Source organism: Crotalus tigris, unplaced genomic scaffold (genome assembly GCF_016545835.1).
Source record: "Crotalus tigris isolate CLP2741 ecotype Arizona unplaced genomic scaffold, ASM1654583v1 scf7180000017950.1190679, whole genome shotgun sequence".
NCBI classification, from domain to species: domain Eukaryota; kingdom Metazoa; phylum Chordata; class Lepidosauria; order Squamata; family Viperidae; genus Crotalus; species Crotalus tigris.
This window is the reverse complement of record NW_024096740.1, coordinates 869,128-882,963: the sequence shown is the minus strand read 5'-3', so window position 1 is coordinate 882,963 and position 13,836 is coordinate 869,128. Positions and strand designations below refer to the sequence as shown.

Sequence of the window (13,836 nt, the reverse complement as noted above, 5' to 3'; positions counted from 1 at the left end):
CACAGCAAGAAAGGTCGTAAGAGGGCAAGACTCACTTAACAACTGTCTCGCTTAGCAACAGAACTTTTGGGCTCGTTTGTGATCGTAGGTTGAGGACCACCTGTACCCTACAACTCTTTTCAGTTATTGCAGCTTCTTCTCTCTTGTTCTGAGCATCCTACTGGACCTTCTGAATGAACTCAGATCAGGCTTCCCCAATCTTGGCACCTGTTGTGATTCCTTGCCAGCCAGCGGACCCAGCAGCTGAGTCTGAGGAATCAGAGAAGGAGGGGGGGCTGGAGTGACATCAGAGTCGGAGGAAGCCTCTGAGGAGCTCCAAGAGTTACAGTGATGAGGAGCCTGGCCCCTCTACTTGCGCTCAGGCTGAGACACAGCTGTGCTGGGAGTCTGAGTTGGACAGTGATGAATCACAGCTGGGAGATATCCAGGATGCACGAAAACACCAGCAAGAGAAGCAAGTAGGACAGAGGAATGCAACAGGGCGGCCCCAAAGGCAAAGGAGAAGGCATTAGGAAGCCAGGCCTTGGCTGAATAATAAAACGGAAGCTGTGGGAGGTGCTGGTTGCCAAAGGCAACCGTTTATGTTGAGGATTGAGTTTCTGTGGACTGTGTTTGTTTGCCTTGGACATTGACTCAGGTCTGTGAATAATAAAAGGGGATTGGTTTTTTTCCCTGCGGTTCCAGTCTGCTTGTTGGAAGAAGGGTTTCTCCTTGTGAGCATAACAAGGACTCACGTGGGCTGGGACAGAACAGTTTGCCTTCTAAAGGTGTGGATTTTCAGTGCCCACCATTCTCAGCCATGGTTGAGCCATCAGGAGGAGTTCCAAGGTTGGGGGAAACCCTCATCCGTCAACAAGTTTTAGCATAGGGGTTTGGTTTCCTTCACAGATTTTCTGAACACAGCTAAGGAACACAGACACATAAGCATATCAGTGAAGAGAGTTCAAGAAACAAGACTTGAAATAAAAACCAAAACATGTGGGACCTGAAACAGTGATGATTAGAGTTGTCCTTCATTTTATTCTCTCTCTATCTCAGTTCTCTATACCAGTGATGGCGAACCTTTTAGAGACCGAGTGCCCAAACTGCAACCCAAACCCCACTTATGCATCGTCGAGTGTGGGTGGGTGTGGCCCATTGGCTGGGTGTGGCCCATTGGCTGGGTGTGACCAATTGGGTGGGCGTAGCCCATTGGGTGGGCATGGTTGCAGTGGTAACAGCAGACTGGGTGGGACTAAAAAGTTCAATCAATTTACTCCACAATTATTTTTGTTAGGTATAGTTATTGATTGTGATACAAAGGAGGTTATATTGATGTTAAATTTGATTACAGCTGCGAGGCTGTTAGTAGGACAATAGTGGAAGAAGGAATCTTTGCCTACATTGCAGGAGTGGTTTCTTAAAGTGTCTCATTTGGCGGAAATGGCAAAGATTTCGGCTTTCTTAAAAGGACAAACGCAAGAGAAATTTCTTGCTGTTTGGGATAAATGGATAAAATTCATACAATTTAAACTTGATATAAAAAAATATTATATAGTTTTCTCATAATTTTTAATGATATATACATATATTTTTCATTTTATATTCTTTTTTTTAAAATATAATTTTTTTTTAATTTTTTTTAATTAAGCCTATATTCTGCTCTGGGAGGCCCTGGGGGGGGGAAGGGGGGGTTTGGGTAGGGGTGGGGGAAGGGGGGTTTTTGTTGGGTAATGTTTGTTTTTTATTTGTATATGTTGTTTTTTTGTTTCTGTATTGTCTTTTATTTTCTGTAAAATTTATAAAACTTTTTAATAATAATAAAAAAAAAAAGTTCAATCAATCAATTCCAATTGCAAGATCTTTTTTTTTCCCGCAAGAAGTTGAAATTGACTGATTGATGGAACCTTTTTTTTTTTGCACACGGCAGCGGAGGTCTAAAGTGAAAAGGTTCTATAAAACTCAGCTGAAGGCCTAGGACTGGGGCGACGGCGTGCGTGCCCACAGAGAGGGCTCTGCATGCCGCCTCTGGCACCCGTGCCATAGGTTCACCACCACTGCTCTATACCGTCCCACTAGTATCCCCAATAATCACCAAGTATGCTTAGTTCTCATTCAGCTGTTTTAGAGGTAGGGTTTTCCTGGATATCTCCCACTTCCAAGGAGATTTCTGTACTTCTTCAAACAGGGATCTCCTGCTGGGCTTAACCTCCCCTCCTCTTTCCACGGAGGTGGCGTTACCTTAACTGCATGTTCAGATACTCAAATTGCCTGTAGCGTTTGTCAATCATCCAGGTCACGGTTGTCTCAAAGGTGCTAATGACCCATCAGATGACTGCAAAGAAGATAAGTCCTTCCATTCTCCACCATTCAAGTCAGAACCGAAGAAGCTTCTTGGGTGAGAAGCGAAACGTTTTCAAGGAAAAAAAGCTAAGGAAGTCCAGGTGCCTTTTCAAAAGTCTGAGTCTGAATTATGGAAACAGGAGACTTGGTGCGGTATCTTCAAGCTCTCCAAAGATCAATCACTAACCACCGTGAGGGAGAACATTTTGAAGGGTCCTCCTGGATCTGACAAAACATCTGTCTAGTTCAGGGCTAGGCAACCTTGGCTCTTTTATGACTCGTGGACTTCAACTCCCAGAATTCCTGAGCCAGCCATGCTGAGGGGAAAGGGAGAGGTTTCCAAGCTGAGCCAGGCTGGCTCAGGAATTCTGGGAGTTGAAGTCCACGAGTCATAAAAGAGCCAAGGTGGCCTACCCTTGCGTTGTAACTTCGAACGACGGTTGTAAGTCGAGGACTACCTGTAAACTCTTATAAGCTCGAATTGGGGGTGATGGGATTCTGATCTCTCTCCTCTCATCTTTCTCCCCTTTCAGAATTGTTGAAGTTGGAAATGGAGGAAGAGGCAGACACATACATTTTACCTGGTAAAACCATATGAACATGGGAGTTGAAGTCCACAAGTCATAAAAGAGCCCCATTATATACAGTATACCTTCTGATTTAAATCTTTTATCTTTTCATAATAACCATCATTATGATTTTAGTCTCTTTATCAGAGATGTGTGGACTTCAACTCCCAGAATTCCCGAGCCAGTCATGCTGAGGGGAAAGGGAGAGGTTTCCAAGCTGAGCCATAGCTGGCTCAGGAATTCTGGGAGTTGAAGTCCACGAGTCATAAAAGAGCCAAGGTGGCCTACCCCTGGTCTAGTTCTAGTTCTCTGGTCAGGGCAGAAAATTGGTTGTCCACATCCTGGATCTCTTATGGGTGCGGTTCTGACTTCTGTACGAGTTTTCACACACGTGGAAGATGCAAAGTCAAAAAATGTATCTATTTTTTCCCTTCCTTATGGATTCCCTGATGTCTAATAAGGGTGGATTTGTGGCTAAACCCCTTTCCACATTTGGAGCAGATGTAAGGTTTCTCTTCCGTGTGATTCCTCTGGTGCCTAACAAGATGGTGACTGTAAACAAAGCCTTTCCCGCATTCCGAGCACTTGAAGGGTTTCTCTCCGGTGTGGATTCTCTCGTGCGTCTTCAGCTGCGACGGCCTGTTGAAGCTTTTCCCGCATTCTAAACATTTATGGGGCTCCTCCCCCTTGTGGGTTCTCTCGTGATTATGAAGACTTGACGTCTGGTTGAAACACTTCCCGCACTCGGAGCATTTGTACGGTTTCTCTCCGGTGTGGATTCTCACGTGGACAACCAGGTTTGATTTGAGGCAGAAGCTCTTCCCGCAATCAGAGCATTTAAACGGTTTCTCTCCCGTGTGGATTCTTTCGTGCCTGCCCAGGCTTGCTTTCTCTCCAAAGCCTTTCCCGCAGTCAGAGCATTTATAGGGTTTCTCCTCCATTGGCATTTTCCCTTCCGGCAGGTGAGTCTGGTGATGCTTCATAAAGTAAGAAATTTGCCTGAAGCTTTTCCCACAGTCTGGACACTTGTACGGCTTCTCTCCGGTATGAGTCCTCTCGTGTTCTTTCAGGTTTCCGGCCTGGCTGAATCTTTTCCCACAGTCACAGCATTTGTAGGGCTTTTCCCCAGTGTGAGTCCTTTGATGGGCAATGAGGTTAGAGCTGGTGCTGAAGGACTTCTCACAGCCTGAACATTTATACGGCTTCTCGCCTGTGTGAAACCTGTAATGGGTGGCCAGCTCGGAGTTCTTTCTGAAACTTCTCCCGCAGTCCAAGCAAGTGTATGGTCTCTCGCCGGTGTGAGTCTTCTCGTGTTCTTTCAGGGACCCAGATCGGCTGAACCCTTTCCCACAGTCCGGGCATTTGTAAGGTTTCTCTCCCGTGTGGGTCCTCACGTGCAAAACCAGGCTCCCTTTGTGGCTGAAGTTTTTCCCACAATCGGGACACACAAACGGTTTTTCCCCTGTGTGGATTCTCGCGTGCGCGATGAGGTTGCCTTTTTGGTCAAAGCTCTTCCCGCAATCCAAACACCTGTACGGTTTCTCCCCAGTATGGATTCTGTGGTGTCTAATCAATTTAAAGTGGGCGTTGAAGGACTTCTTACAGTACAAGCACTGGTATATGGCCTGCTTGTCTTGAGCTGTGCTGCCGAGCGAACTCTTCTGCCATTCGCCTACGCGGAGTCCCTCCCGTCTGGGGAGTTCACTTCCCCAGGAAGAAACGGAGTTAGCTGCAGTCTTTTCCAGAGAGTTCCTCTGAGGCCTCCACAGGTCTTGGGCACCTTTCACGGGTTCTTTGTGCACAACAATGTTGCACCCGTTCTCTTCAGCTGCCCTTTCCTCGGGTTTCCATCGATGGTCCTCACCTTTTACCTCAGGCACATAACTTTTGCCTGAAAGAATAAAGCAGAGACTTTTTTTAAAAAAAATTACAGAATATCAGTTGCCACCTCACGCTTGCTTGTGTGCGTCACTGCCATGTGGTGACAATCTGCCATGAACTCTGGGTAAAGGGTGAGGAAAAGAAGAGATCCTTGGGGGAAAGGAAAAGTAATTGCTATATCTCCCCAAGATGCTGCTTCAAGGTCAGCCGGCTGGGAGAAGGCGGCAGCTGCATACCAACCTATCTTTCAAGTGTCCCTGTCAAGTTTCGAAGCCCAGTCTTCCTGGTGCGACAGACATTGCTTCTCAACTTGCCAACGAACTCAGGGGGAGGGGAAGAGGTTAAAGAAGCAGACTGTGGGAATCAAGGACAATAGCCAGGTGTCTGGCGGGCCCAGAGATGCTCTCTCATAACAATATTTTCCAACTTGATTGGGCAACGTGACCTGATCCAGAGAGAGAAGGAAGAAGTTAATGCTTTTACTATAGGGCAGTGATGGCGAACCTTTTAGAGACTGAGTGCCCAACCCCCCCCACCCGTCCCTGCTCCGCCGTGCTTGCTGGGCCACCCACCACCTTCACGGCCCACCACAGATCACCCAGGCAGTCCAGCAGCGCCATGGTGGCCACGCCCTCCACCCGTGCCCCGCAGCATCAGCTGCGCGCGACATGGCGCAAGAGCGGAGTCTTGTCCCCACTGCCTGGCTACCATGTCTTTGGCTGCACTGCTTTGCGTGGGCCATGCCCGGGGGTGACTCTCCTCCAGGGGGCTGCTGGTGAGGAGGGGACTATGGGAGGAGGCAGGGCTGGGGCGACGGTGTGTGTGCCTACAGAGAGGGCTCTGAGTGCCGCGTCTGGCACGCGAGCCGTAGGTTCGCCACCACTGCTAGAGGGGGATTGGGACAGGTCCAGCCAGAGCTGGTTTTACTTTCACAGGTGCCGATATGGTGTACTCAATAAAGCTTTGCATTAAGAAATCAGAAAGTCCCGAAGGGGGTTGCTTGGTTTGGTTCGCCAGTCAGAACTTTGAAGTCCATTCTGAAAACATCTTGCTTGAACCTGATTGGTCGGGGGGGGTGGGGCGGAATCAGTGATGGGAGGCAGTTAAGTGAGCGAAAAGTTGAACTTAGGGATTTGGGTGCGGGATTCTCAGCTCCAGCTATGTACTACTGTAATACTCTATACCAGGGGTAGGCAACTTTGGCTCTTTTATAACTCGTGGACTTCAATTCCAGAATTCCTGAGCCAACCATGCTGGCTCAGGAATTCTGGGAGTTGAAGTCCACAAGTCATAAAAGAGCCAAAGTTGCCTACCCCTGCCCTATATCATTTCAGAGAAGTGACTGTCTAGGAAAGTGTTCTTCAGACTTGGCCCTTTTTTGGCTTGTGGACTTCAACTCCCAGAATTCCTGAGCCAGCCATGCTGAGGGGACAGGGAGGTTTCCAAGCTGAGCCATGCTGGCTCAGGAATTCTGGGAGTTGAAGTCCACGAGTCATAAAAGAGCCAAGGTTGCCTACCCCTGCATTATACATTATACCTTTCTCAACAAGTGGAGCCAAGAATCCTTTCTATTTAGAGGTTTAAGTGCTGACAGGTCTGACACAGATAGTCCTCAACTTATAACAGCAACTGGAATTTCTGTTGCTAAATGATCCTGTCTTGCAGCATAACTACATGACTTAGCAATGACAATCCCTACAGTCCTGGTTGCTGGCATCCACCAAATCCCACGGTTGTTAGACGAGGCAACTTCCTGTCAGCTTCCCGCAACCAAAGTCAGTGGGGAAGCCCAGCATGAAGTTGCAAGGCCCAGGCCAATTGGCATTTCCAAAAATATACAGCCACCCAGAGTCATGTATTTGAGACGGGCGGCCATTTAAATTAAAGGAATAAACATTGCTTCTCTAACTTAAGATCATCTATGGCAGCGGTTCTCAACCTGTGGGTCGTGACCCCATTTGGGGTCGAACGACCATTTCACGGGGGTCGCCAAACAACGCAGTCCGCCATTTTTTCCCCCTTTTCCTTAGCTGTGCTACTCCCTTTTATTCTATTGGCTTTTGAAAGCCAATAGAATAGACTCTCTTGAATAGAGTCTACTTCTATTGGCTTTCAAAAGCCAATAGGAATTGTCCAGGCTGTCTCTGCCCTGCTGAGCCCGCCAAAAGTCCCAGTCTGCAAACGGTGCTGCAAGTTGTCTGCAGCGAAGGCGAGCTGTCTGGAAGCTTCCACCCCTCCCTGCTGAGCAACTACTAAAAATGTAAGGAAAAGAGGGCCAGGGGTGGGAGGTGGGAGGCCGGCAGGCGCAGGGAGGGTTGCTGGCGCGCGTGGGGCCTGGCGGGTGCCTTACCTCCCTTGGGCTGGGCCAGCTGGTGGCCCAGCCGGTGGTCACCCTGCGCCATCGCTGCCCCTTGCAAACTACAACTCAGCCGGCGCAGGGGGCGGCACCACGCATGCGCAGCGCTCCCAGGCAGGGAAAGTCCTTGACATACAAATGGTTGGTTAGTCCTCGACTTACGACCGGTTGGTTAGTCCTCGACTTACGACCAGTTGGGGGTCGCGGCATTAAAAAGATTGAGAACCACTAATCTATGGATTGTTTTCTCACCTTCAAGATCTTTGGTCTGGTCCAATGTGATGGTTTCCTCTTCCTTTTTAACTCTATCCGGGTCAAAAAGAACAATGCCAGCCTGCAACTTCTCCAGATCTTCCTTTTGACTCATCCTGGACATCTGAACATCTTCATTAAAAATTCTTCGGAAAGATGTCACCGGTTTTTCGTTCAGCCTGTTCTCAACTTTTTCAGCAGGCCCGTTATTTCACATATGGCTTCCTAATCAATGACAGGCAAAGTTTCTAATCAATGACAGACAAGACTAAGAGAAGTATTCTCCCAACCATTGCCCCCAGCCACGCTGGACCACAATACTCATCACCCTCACCAAAAGGCAACACCAGCAATAACGGTGTTTTTGGAATAACGGGAGTTACAATCCAACAAATTGCAAAAGGGACGATTAGCTGAGACTGATGAAAGCACAACCTTATTTCATTCAGCCTATTGTATGGGAATTCCCCAAATATTTGGAGGTAGCAGGTTAACAGAGGCTACCTAAGACTCTTTCAGCTGGGTTCGTATTTTTTCTCTTGGGTTCAGGGCTTCTGAAACGGGTAATCGTGGGATAATCAATACTGACCTCCTGTGTTTTATTTATTTTTCACATTTTTTAATCGCCCATCTCCTTCAAAACTCCCTTCTTCCAGGTTATTGAATTCATGAGGGCTGGGCCTAGAAATCAGGAATAGGCAACCTTGGCTCTTTTATGACTCGTGGACTTCAACTCCCAGAATTCCGGAGCCAGCATGGCTCAGCTTGGAAACCTCTCCCTTTCCCCTCAGCATGGCTGGCTTAGGAATTCTGGGAGTTGAAGTCCACCAGTCATAAAAGGGCCAAGGTGGCCTACCCCTGGCCTAGATTCACACTCTAAGAAACAGGATAGGTAAATAGAGATATAGAACCACTTTGGTGTAGTGCAGTGATGGCGAACCTTTTAGAGCAGTGGTTCTCAACCTGTGGGTCGGGACCCCATTTGGGGTCAAATGACCATTTCACGGGGGTCGCCAAACAACGCAGTCCGCCATTTTTTCCCCCTTTTCCTTAGCTGTGCTACTCCCTTTTATTCTATTGGCTTTTGAAAGCCAATAGAATAGACTCTCTTGAATAGAGTCTAATTCTATTGGCTTTCAAAAGCCAATAGGAATTGTCCAGGCTGTCTCTGCCCTGCTGAGCCCGCCAAAAGTCCCATTCTGCAAACGGTGCTGCACCAGTTGAGTAGTCCTCGACTTACGACGGTTGAGTAGTCCTCGACTTACGACCGGTTTGGGGGTCGCGGCATTAAAAAGGTTGAGAACCACTGTTTTAGAGACCGAGTGCCCAAACTGCAACCCAAAACCCACTTATGCATCGTCGGGTGCCGGGTGGGTAAGGCCCATTGGGTGGGTGTGGCCCATTGGCTGGGCGTCGCTGCGGTGGTAACGGCAGACTGGGTGGGACTAAAAAGTTCAATCAATCAATTCCAACTTTGCAAGATTTTTTTTTCCCCGCAAGAAGTTGAAATTGACTGATTGATTGAACCTTTTTTTGTTTTGCACACGATGGCGGAGGCCTAACGCGAAAAGGTTTTATAAAAACCAGCTGAAGGCTTAGGACTGGCGCGATGGCACGTGTGCCCACAGAGAGGGCTCTGAGTGCCGCCTCTGGCACCCGTGCCATAGGTTCGCCACCACTGGTGTAGTGGTTGAGATCAGGAGACAAGGAGGCAGTGAATTCTAGTCCCACTTTAGGCATGAAAGCCACTAGGTGACCACTAGGTAGGCCAGTCATTCTCTCTCAACCTATCCCACCTCACAGGCTGCTGTGTAAAAGCAAGGAAAAAGGAAGATTAGATAGGTTTGCCACTGAAAACACATACATAAAACAAATATTTTAAAAGGGGGTGGGGGATAAATATACAGATAGGCTTCAAGTTGCAATCACAATTGAGTCCAAATTTTCTGCTGCTAAACGAGACATTCCTTAAGTGAGCTTTGCCCCATTTTACGACTTTTCTTGCCACAGGTGTTAAATGAAATCATTGCATTTGTTAAATTACTGACATGCTCGTTAAGTGAATCCGGATTTCCCCCCATTGGCTTTGCTTGTCAGAAGGCCACAAAAGGTGACCCTGGGACACTGCAACCGTCATAAATATGAGTCCGTTGCCAAGCATCTGAACTTTGACCACGTGACCATGGGGATGCTGCATCGGCCGTTAAGTGTGAAAAACGGTCATAAGTCACTTTTTTCCCCAGTGCCAACGTAACGTTGAGCGGTCGTTAAAAGAACAGTTGTAAGTTGAGCACTACCTGTAATATGATAATGGGTGGAATGAAAGAGTATTGAAGGGGTTCGCACAAGTCAAGTCACATAGACTGTAATGTGATATGTGGGAATGACCTTGGGAGAAGAGGAGAAACACTCACTGCCTGGGCAAAGGTCTCAGAAGAGGCAGCTCAGGCCACAGATGAGGGAACACACGGGAAGCATTTCAGTTTCCCAGAGAGTAAAAACTGAGAAGGGGACAAATAATAATAAAGTTGGAAGGGACCTTGGAGGTCATCTAGTCCAGTGGTTCTTAACCGTTTTGAACGAATCGCCCCCTTGAGCCAATGAGGAAGTTGTCATCGCCCCCCTCCCCCAACATAACTTCTCAATCACAACGTAGGAAATAATTCTTCAATTTATGCAAACACTTTTTTTGTTTTCTTTAAAATTGCCATCAGGACATATCGATGCAAATAATTTATTTCCAGTCTTTTCCCCATATCTCCCATATTCTGGCCAATGGCGCGCCAGTGTATGGGTAGAGGCTGCTGCGCAACGTGCATGAAGATAAGCGATGCGTATTCACATATGTACGGCGTTCTGTACTGAAGCTAGCTGGAGGAACATTTGAAAACACAATTCAATCCACTAATAGCGATCATCTGATGTTTTTGTATGACAGATATACAGCTATTCACTGTACGAAAAAAATCTCAAAAGTGTCCCCAAAACTTCTCACTCCATTGCCCCCATATCGCCCCCTTTTCGTTCCATCGCCCCCTTGAAAAATGAAATTGCCCCCTGGGGGGCAATATCGCCCAGGTTAAGAACCACTGATCTAGTCTAATCCTCTGCTCAGGCAGGAAACCTTATACCATTTCAGACAAATGGCTGTCCAGTCTCTTCTTAAAAACTTCCAGTGTTGGAGCATTCACCACTTTTGGAGGCAGGTTGTTCCACTGGTTGATTGTTCTAACTGTCAGGAAGTTTCTCCTTAGTTCTAGGTTGCTTCTCTCCTTGATTAGTTTCCATCCGTTGCTTCTTGTCCTGCCTTCAGGAGCTTTGGAGAATAGCTTGACTCCCTCTTCTTTGGGGCTGAGATATTGGAACACTGCTATCATGCCACCCCTTGTCCTTTCAGTCTTGCAAGATTCTGTTAATGTAACCTCACAATACAGGTAGTCCTCAACTTATGACCTCAACTGAGCCCAACATTTCTAAGCGAGACAGTCGTTAAGTGAGTTTTGCCCCATTTTATGACCTTTCTTGCCACAGTTGTTAAGCGAACCACAGCAGTTGTTAAGTTAGTAACTCGGATGTTAAGTGAATCTGACTTCCCATTGACTTCGCTTGTCAGAAAGTCGCCAAAGGGGATCACATGACACACTCTCACACATACCCAGGCCATTGTAACCGTCATAAATATGCCACTGTAATCTCGAACGGTCACTAAACAAACTGTTGTTAAGTCGAGGACTAGCTGTAAAGTAGAATTGGTTCATCTGGGTGTGCTTCTTATCTGGACTACCACACAAGGCTGATGTAGCCCAAACCACAAACAGAGAGTCAGTTGCAGCAAAACAAAGGAAGGATATTACGGTGTGAGGCATGACAAGTGAGCCCAGCCACTTTCAGCTGTCCCAAGTTCCTTACCCTTTTTGGACAAGGCTGTTTTTCACGGTTTGTAAGGGAGAAGATTGCGGGTTCAAATCAGCCTCTCAGGGATGCTTCCGAACCAAACGAACCGTTCCCACGATCCTGTTTGCCTGGGTCACCTTTGAGCATCCCTGTTCTGCAGGGTGTGCCACGCACATCTCCGCGCTTCCCTGTTGCAATCCATTCAGCCAAGTGGCCAAGCGCTAAAACGATCGGGGAGCCTTCCCAACGTAGGGGGACTACAGCTCCCATCACCCCCGTGGCCGATGGGTTGCTGATCTTCGGCTCTCTCTCACTCCCTCTGACACGCGCACGCCTCTCCCCTCCCGAGGCTCGCTCTTCCCAGCCGCCTCCCCCCTCCGGCTTCTTCCTCTTTCCCTCCCGCGGGCTCCATCTTCCCTTTGTGCAAAGGCGAAGAAGACTCGGCTCACCTTCCCCAGGCTGCGGGCGCCAGGCAGCTCGGCCACGCCCACGCCCCGCCCCCGGGAGAAGCAGGAAGAGGGAGGAGCCATCGTCTTTATATTCCGTCGCTCTCAAATGCTGGTGGCTTTCTAGGAATCTACGCTCGGTGAGGTTAACCCTTAAGGGTTACTGTATATAATGTATATGCCGCCAGAGTCACTTTAACGGGGGAGGTGGGAGGCGAAGGAAGGAAGGGAGGGAGGGAGGAAGGAAGGAAGGAAGGAAGGAAAGAAAGAAAGATAGGGAGGGAGGAAGGAGAAGGAGGGGGAAGGAAGGAGAGGGAGGGAAGGAAGGGTAGATAGGGAGGGAGGGAGGAAGGAGGGGAAGGAAGGAGAAGAGAGGGAGGGAAGGAGAGGAGGAAGGAAAGAAGGGTAGATAGGGAGGGAGGAGGAGGGGGAAGGAAGGAGAGGAGGGAAGAAGAAGAAGGAAGGGAGGGTAGATAGGGAGGGAGGGAGGGAGGAAGGAAGGAAGGAGAAGGAGGGGAAGGAAGAAGAGAGGGAGGGAAGGAGAGGAGGAAAGAAAGAAGAGTAGATAGGGAGGGAGGAGGAGGGGGAAGGAAGGAGAGGAGGGAAGAAGAAGAAGGAAGGGAGGGTAGATAGGGAGGGAGGGAGGAAGGAAGGAAGGAAGGAGAAGGAGGGGAAGGAAGAAGAGAGGGAGGGAAGGAGAGGAGGAAAGAAAGAAGAGTAGATAGGGAGGGAGGAGGAGGAGGAGGGGGGGAAGGAAGGAGGGAAGAAGAGGGAGGGAAGGAAGGGTAGATAGGGAGGGAGGAAGGAAGGAGGGGAAGGAAGGAGAAGAGAGGGAGGGAAGGAGAGGAGGAAGGAAAGAAGGGTAGATAGGGAGGGAGGAGGAGGAGGGGAAGGAAGGAGAGGAGAGGAGGGAGGAAGGAGAAGAAGGGAGGAGGAAGGAAGGAAGGAAGGAAGGAGCAAGCTGGGGGGGGGGGAAAGTCCCCATCTAACATGGAGGGTTAAGAGTTTTTCAAACTAAAATCAGAGAGCAACCAAACAAATAAAAGAGCAGTGTTAAAACCTTCCCCCATTTGTCAAAGTCTTGTGGAAAATGAAAGGACTCTTACGAATTCCAGAGGGTTTTAGCAGAGAGATTTATTGCGCAGGTTCAGAAGCAATAGCAACCAGCAATTCTGAACCCCGAGGGCGGGTTCAGACTTCAGTTTTATATTTTGCTTTTTTTTCTCTCCGGAACAAAGGAATACACATTGAAATACACACACTGTAATACATTAGGTTCCTTTCTCAGGGGTATACAATGGAGAGTTTGCTACATACATTGTATCCAAGTGCAATGCGCATTAGGTTAGTCACATACTACTAACACAGCACTATTCCAGTGTTATGCAGACACATCATTATTCTAATGATTGTTCATTATTCCACATTAAAAGCATGGCTAAATTCTGATTATCCTGTTATCAGCAGTTATTCCACCAAGCTGTTATGTGCTCCTGGCCACTTTCCTTGGTGACCAGAGGCAAGCTCGCCTGACCAATAACCAGCCAAGACACAGTGAAGGCCTTTTGTTTCGTTTATTGCAAAAAAGCAGGGAGAGAAGCTATCAAAGCTTGGTTCTCTCCAAAGTTTCAATCCCAAATATTCCCTTCATTTATACAGGCCTGCCCTAGCCGCCACATCCCTCCACTTTCCCCACTGGCTGAGGTACTATGAGGTTACACTCTCTCTGACCTTCCTATTTCCTGCTACATACTAAATCATACATCACGTGTACGTTAATAATATATTAGACATATTCAATTGTTGGTTTTGAGTTCTGGGATCCTTAGAACAATAGGTTCTTTCCTGTTTTTCAGTTTAGTTAAGTTTTCCTGGCTAGCCATTTCTTCTTACCGATGTTTTTATAGCTTTCCCACTCTAAGACCCAGCTAATTTTTGTCTACGTATTTATCTTACATCCTGCCTTTATGCTATCCTTTCCTGTTTCCCATCTGTTATATCTTCCGTTCTTTAGGCATTGAATGAAGCAGAGTGTTGAAACAGCAAACAAGTTTATTAACTCGTAACAGAAGCAGCCCAAAAGGCTGCTGCTACAGCTATTTATACAGTTAGCCTC

The 13,836-nt window shown here is 47.9% G+C and overlaps 1 protein-coding gene across 2 annotated transcripts; it reads right to left on the bottom strand.

Moving 5' to 3' along the window:
• Positions 1-1,922: 1,922 nt before the first annotated feature.
• Positions 1,923-11,869, bottom strand: LOC120308828 (zinc finger protein OZF-like). 2 transcript variants are annotated; one of them, XM_039345368.1, is made up of 3 exons: positions 11,724-11,869; positions 7,381-7,605; positions 1,923-4,782 (listed from the first exon to the last, which is right to left on the bottom strand). In XM_039345368.1, exons 2-3 carry the CDS (start codon positions 7,502-7,504, stop codon positions 3,311-3,313), a joined length of 1,596 nt encoding a protein of 531 aa, XP_039201302.1. In that variant the 5' UTR covers positions 7,505-7,605; positions 11,724-11,869; the 3' UTR covers positions 1,923-3,310. The 2 variants fall into 2 exon arrangements, with proteins under 2 accessions (XP_039201302.1, XP_039201301.1); XM_039345367.1 differs by lacking the exon at positions 11,724-11,869 and adding an exon at positions 11,290-11,713.
• Between the last annotated feature and the right edge of the window lie 1,967 nt (positions 11,870-13,836).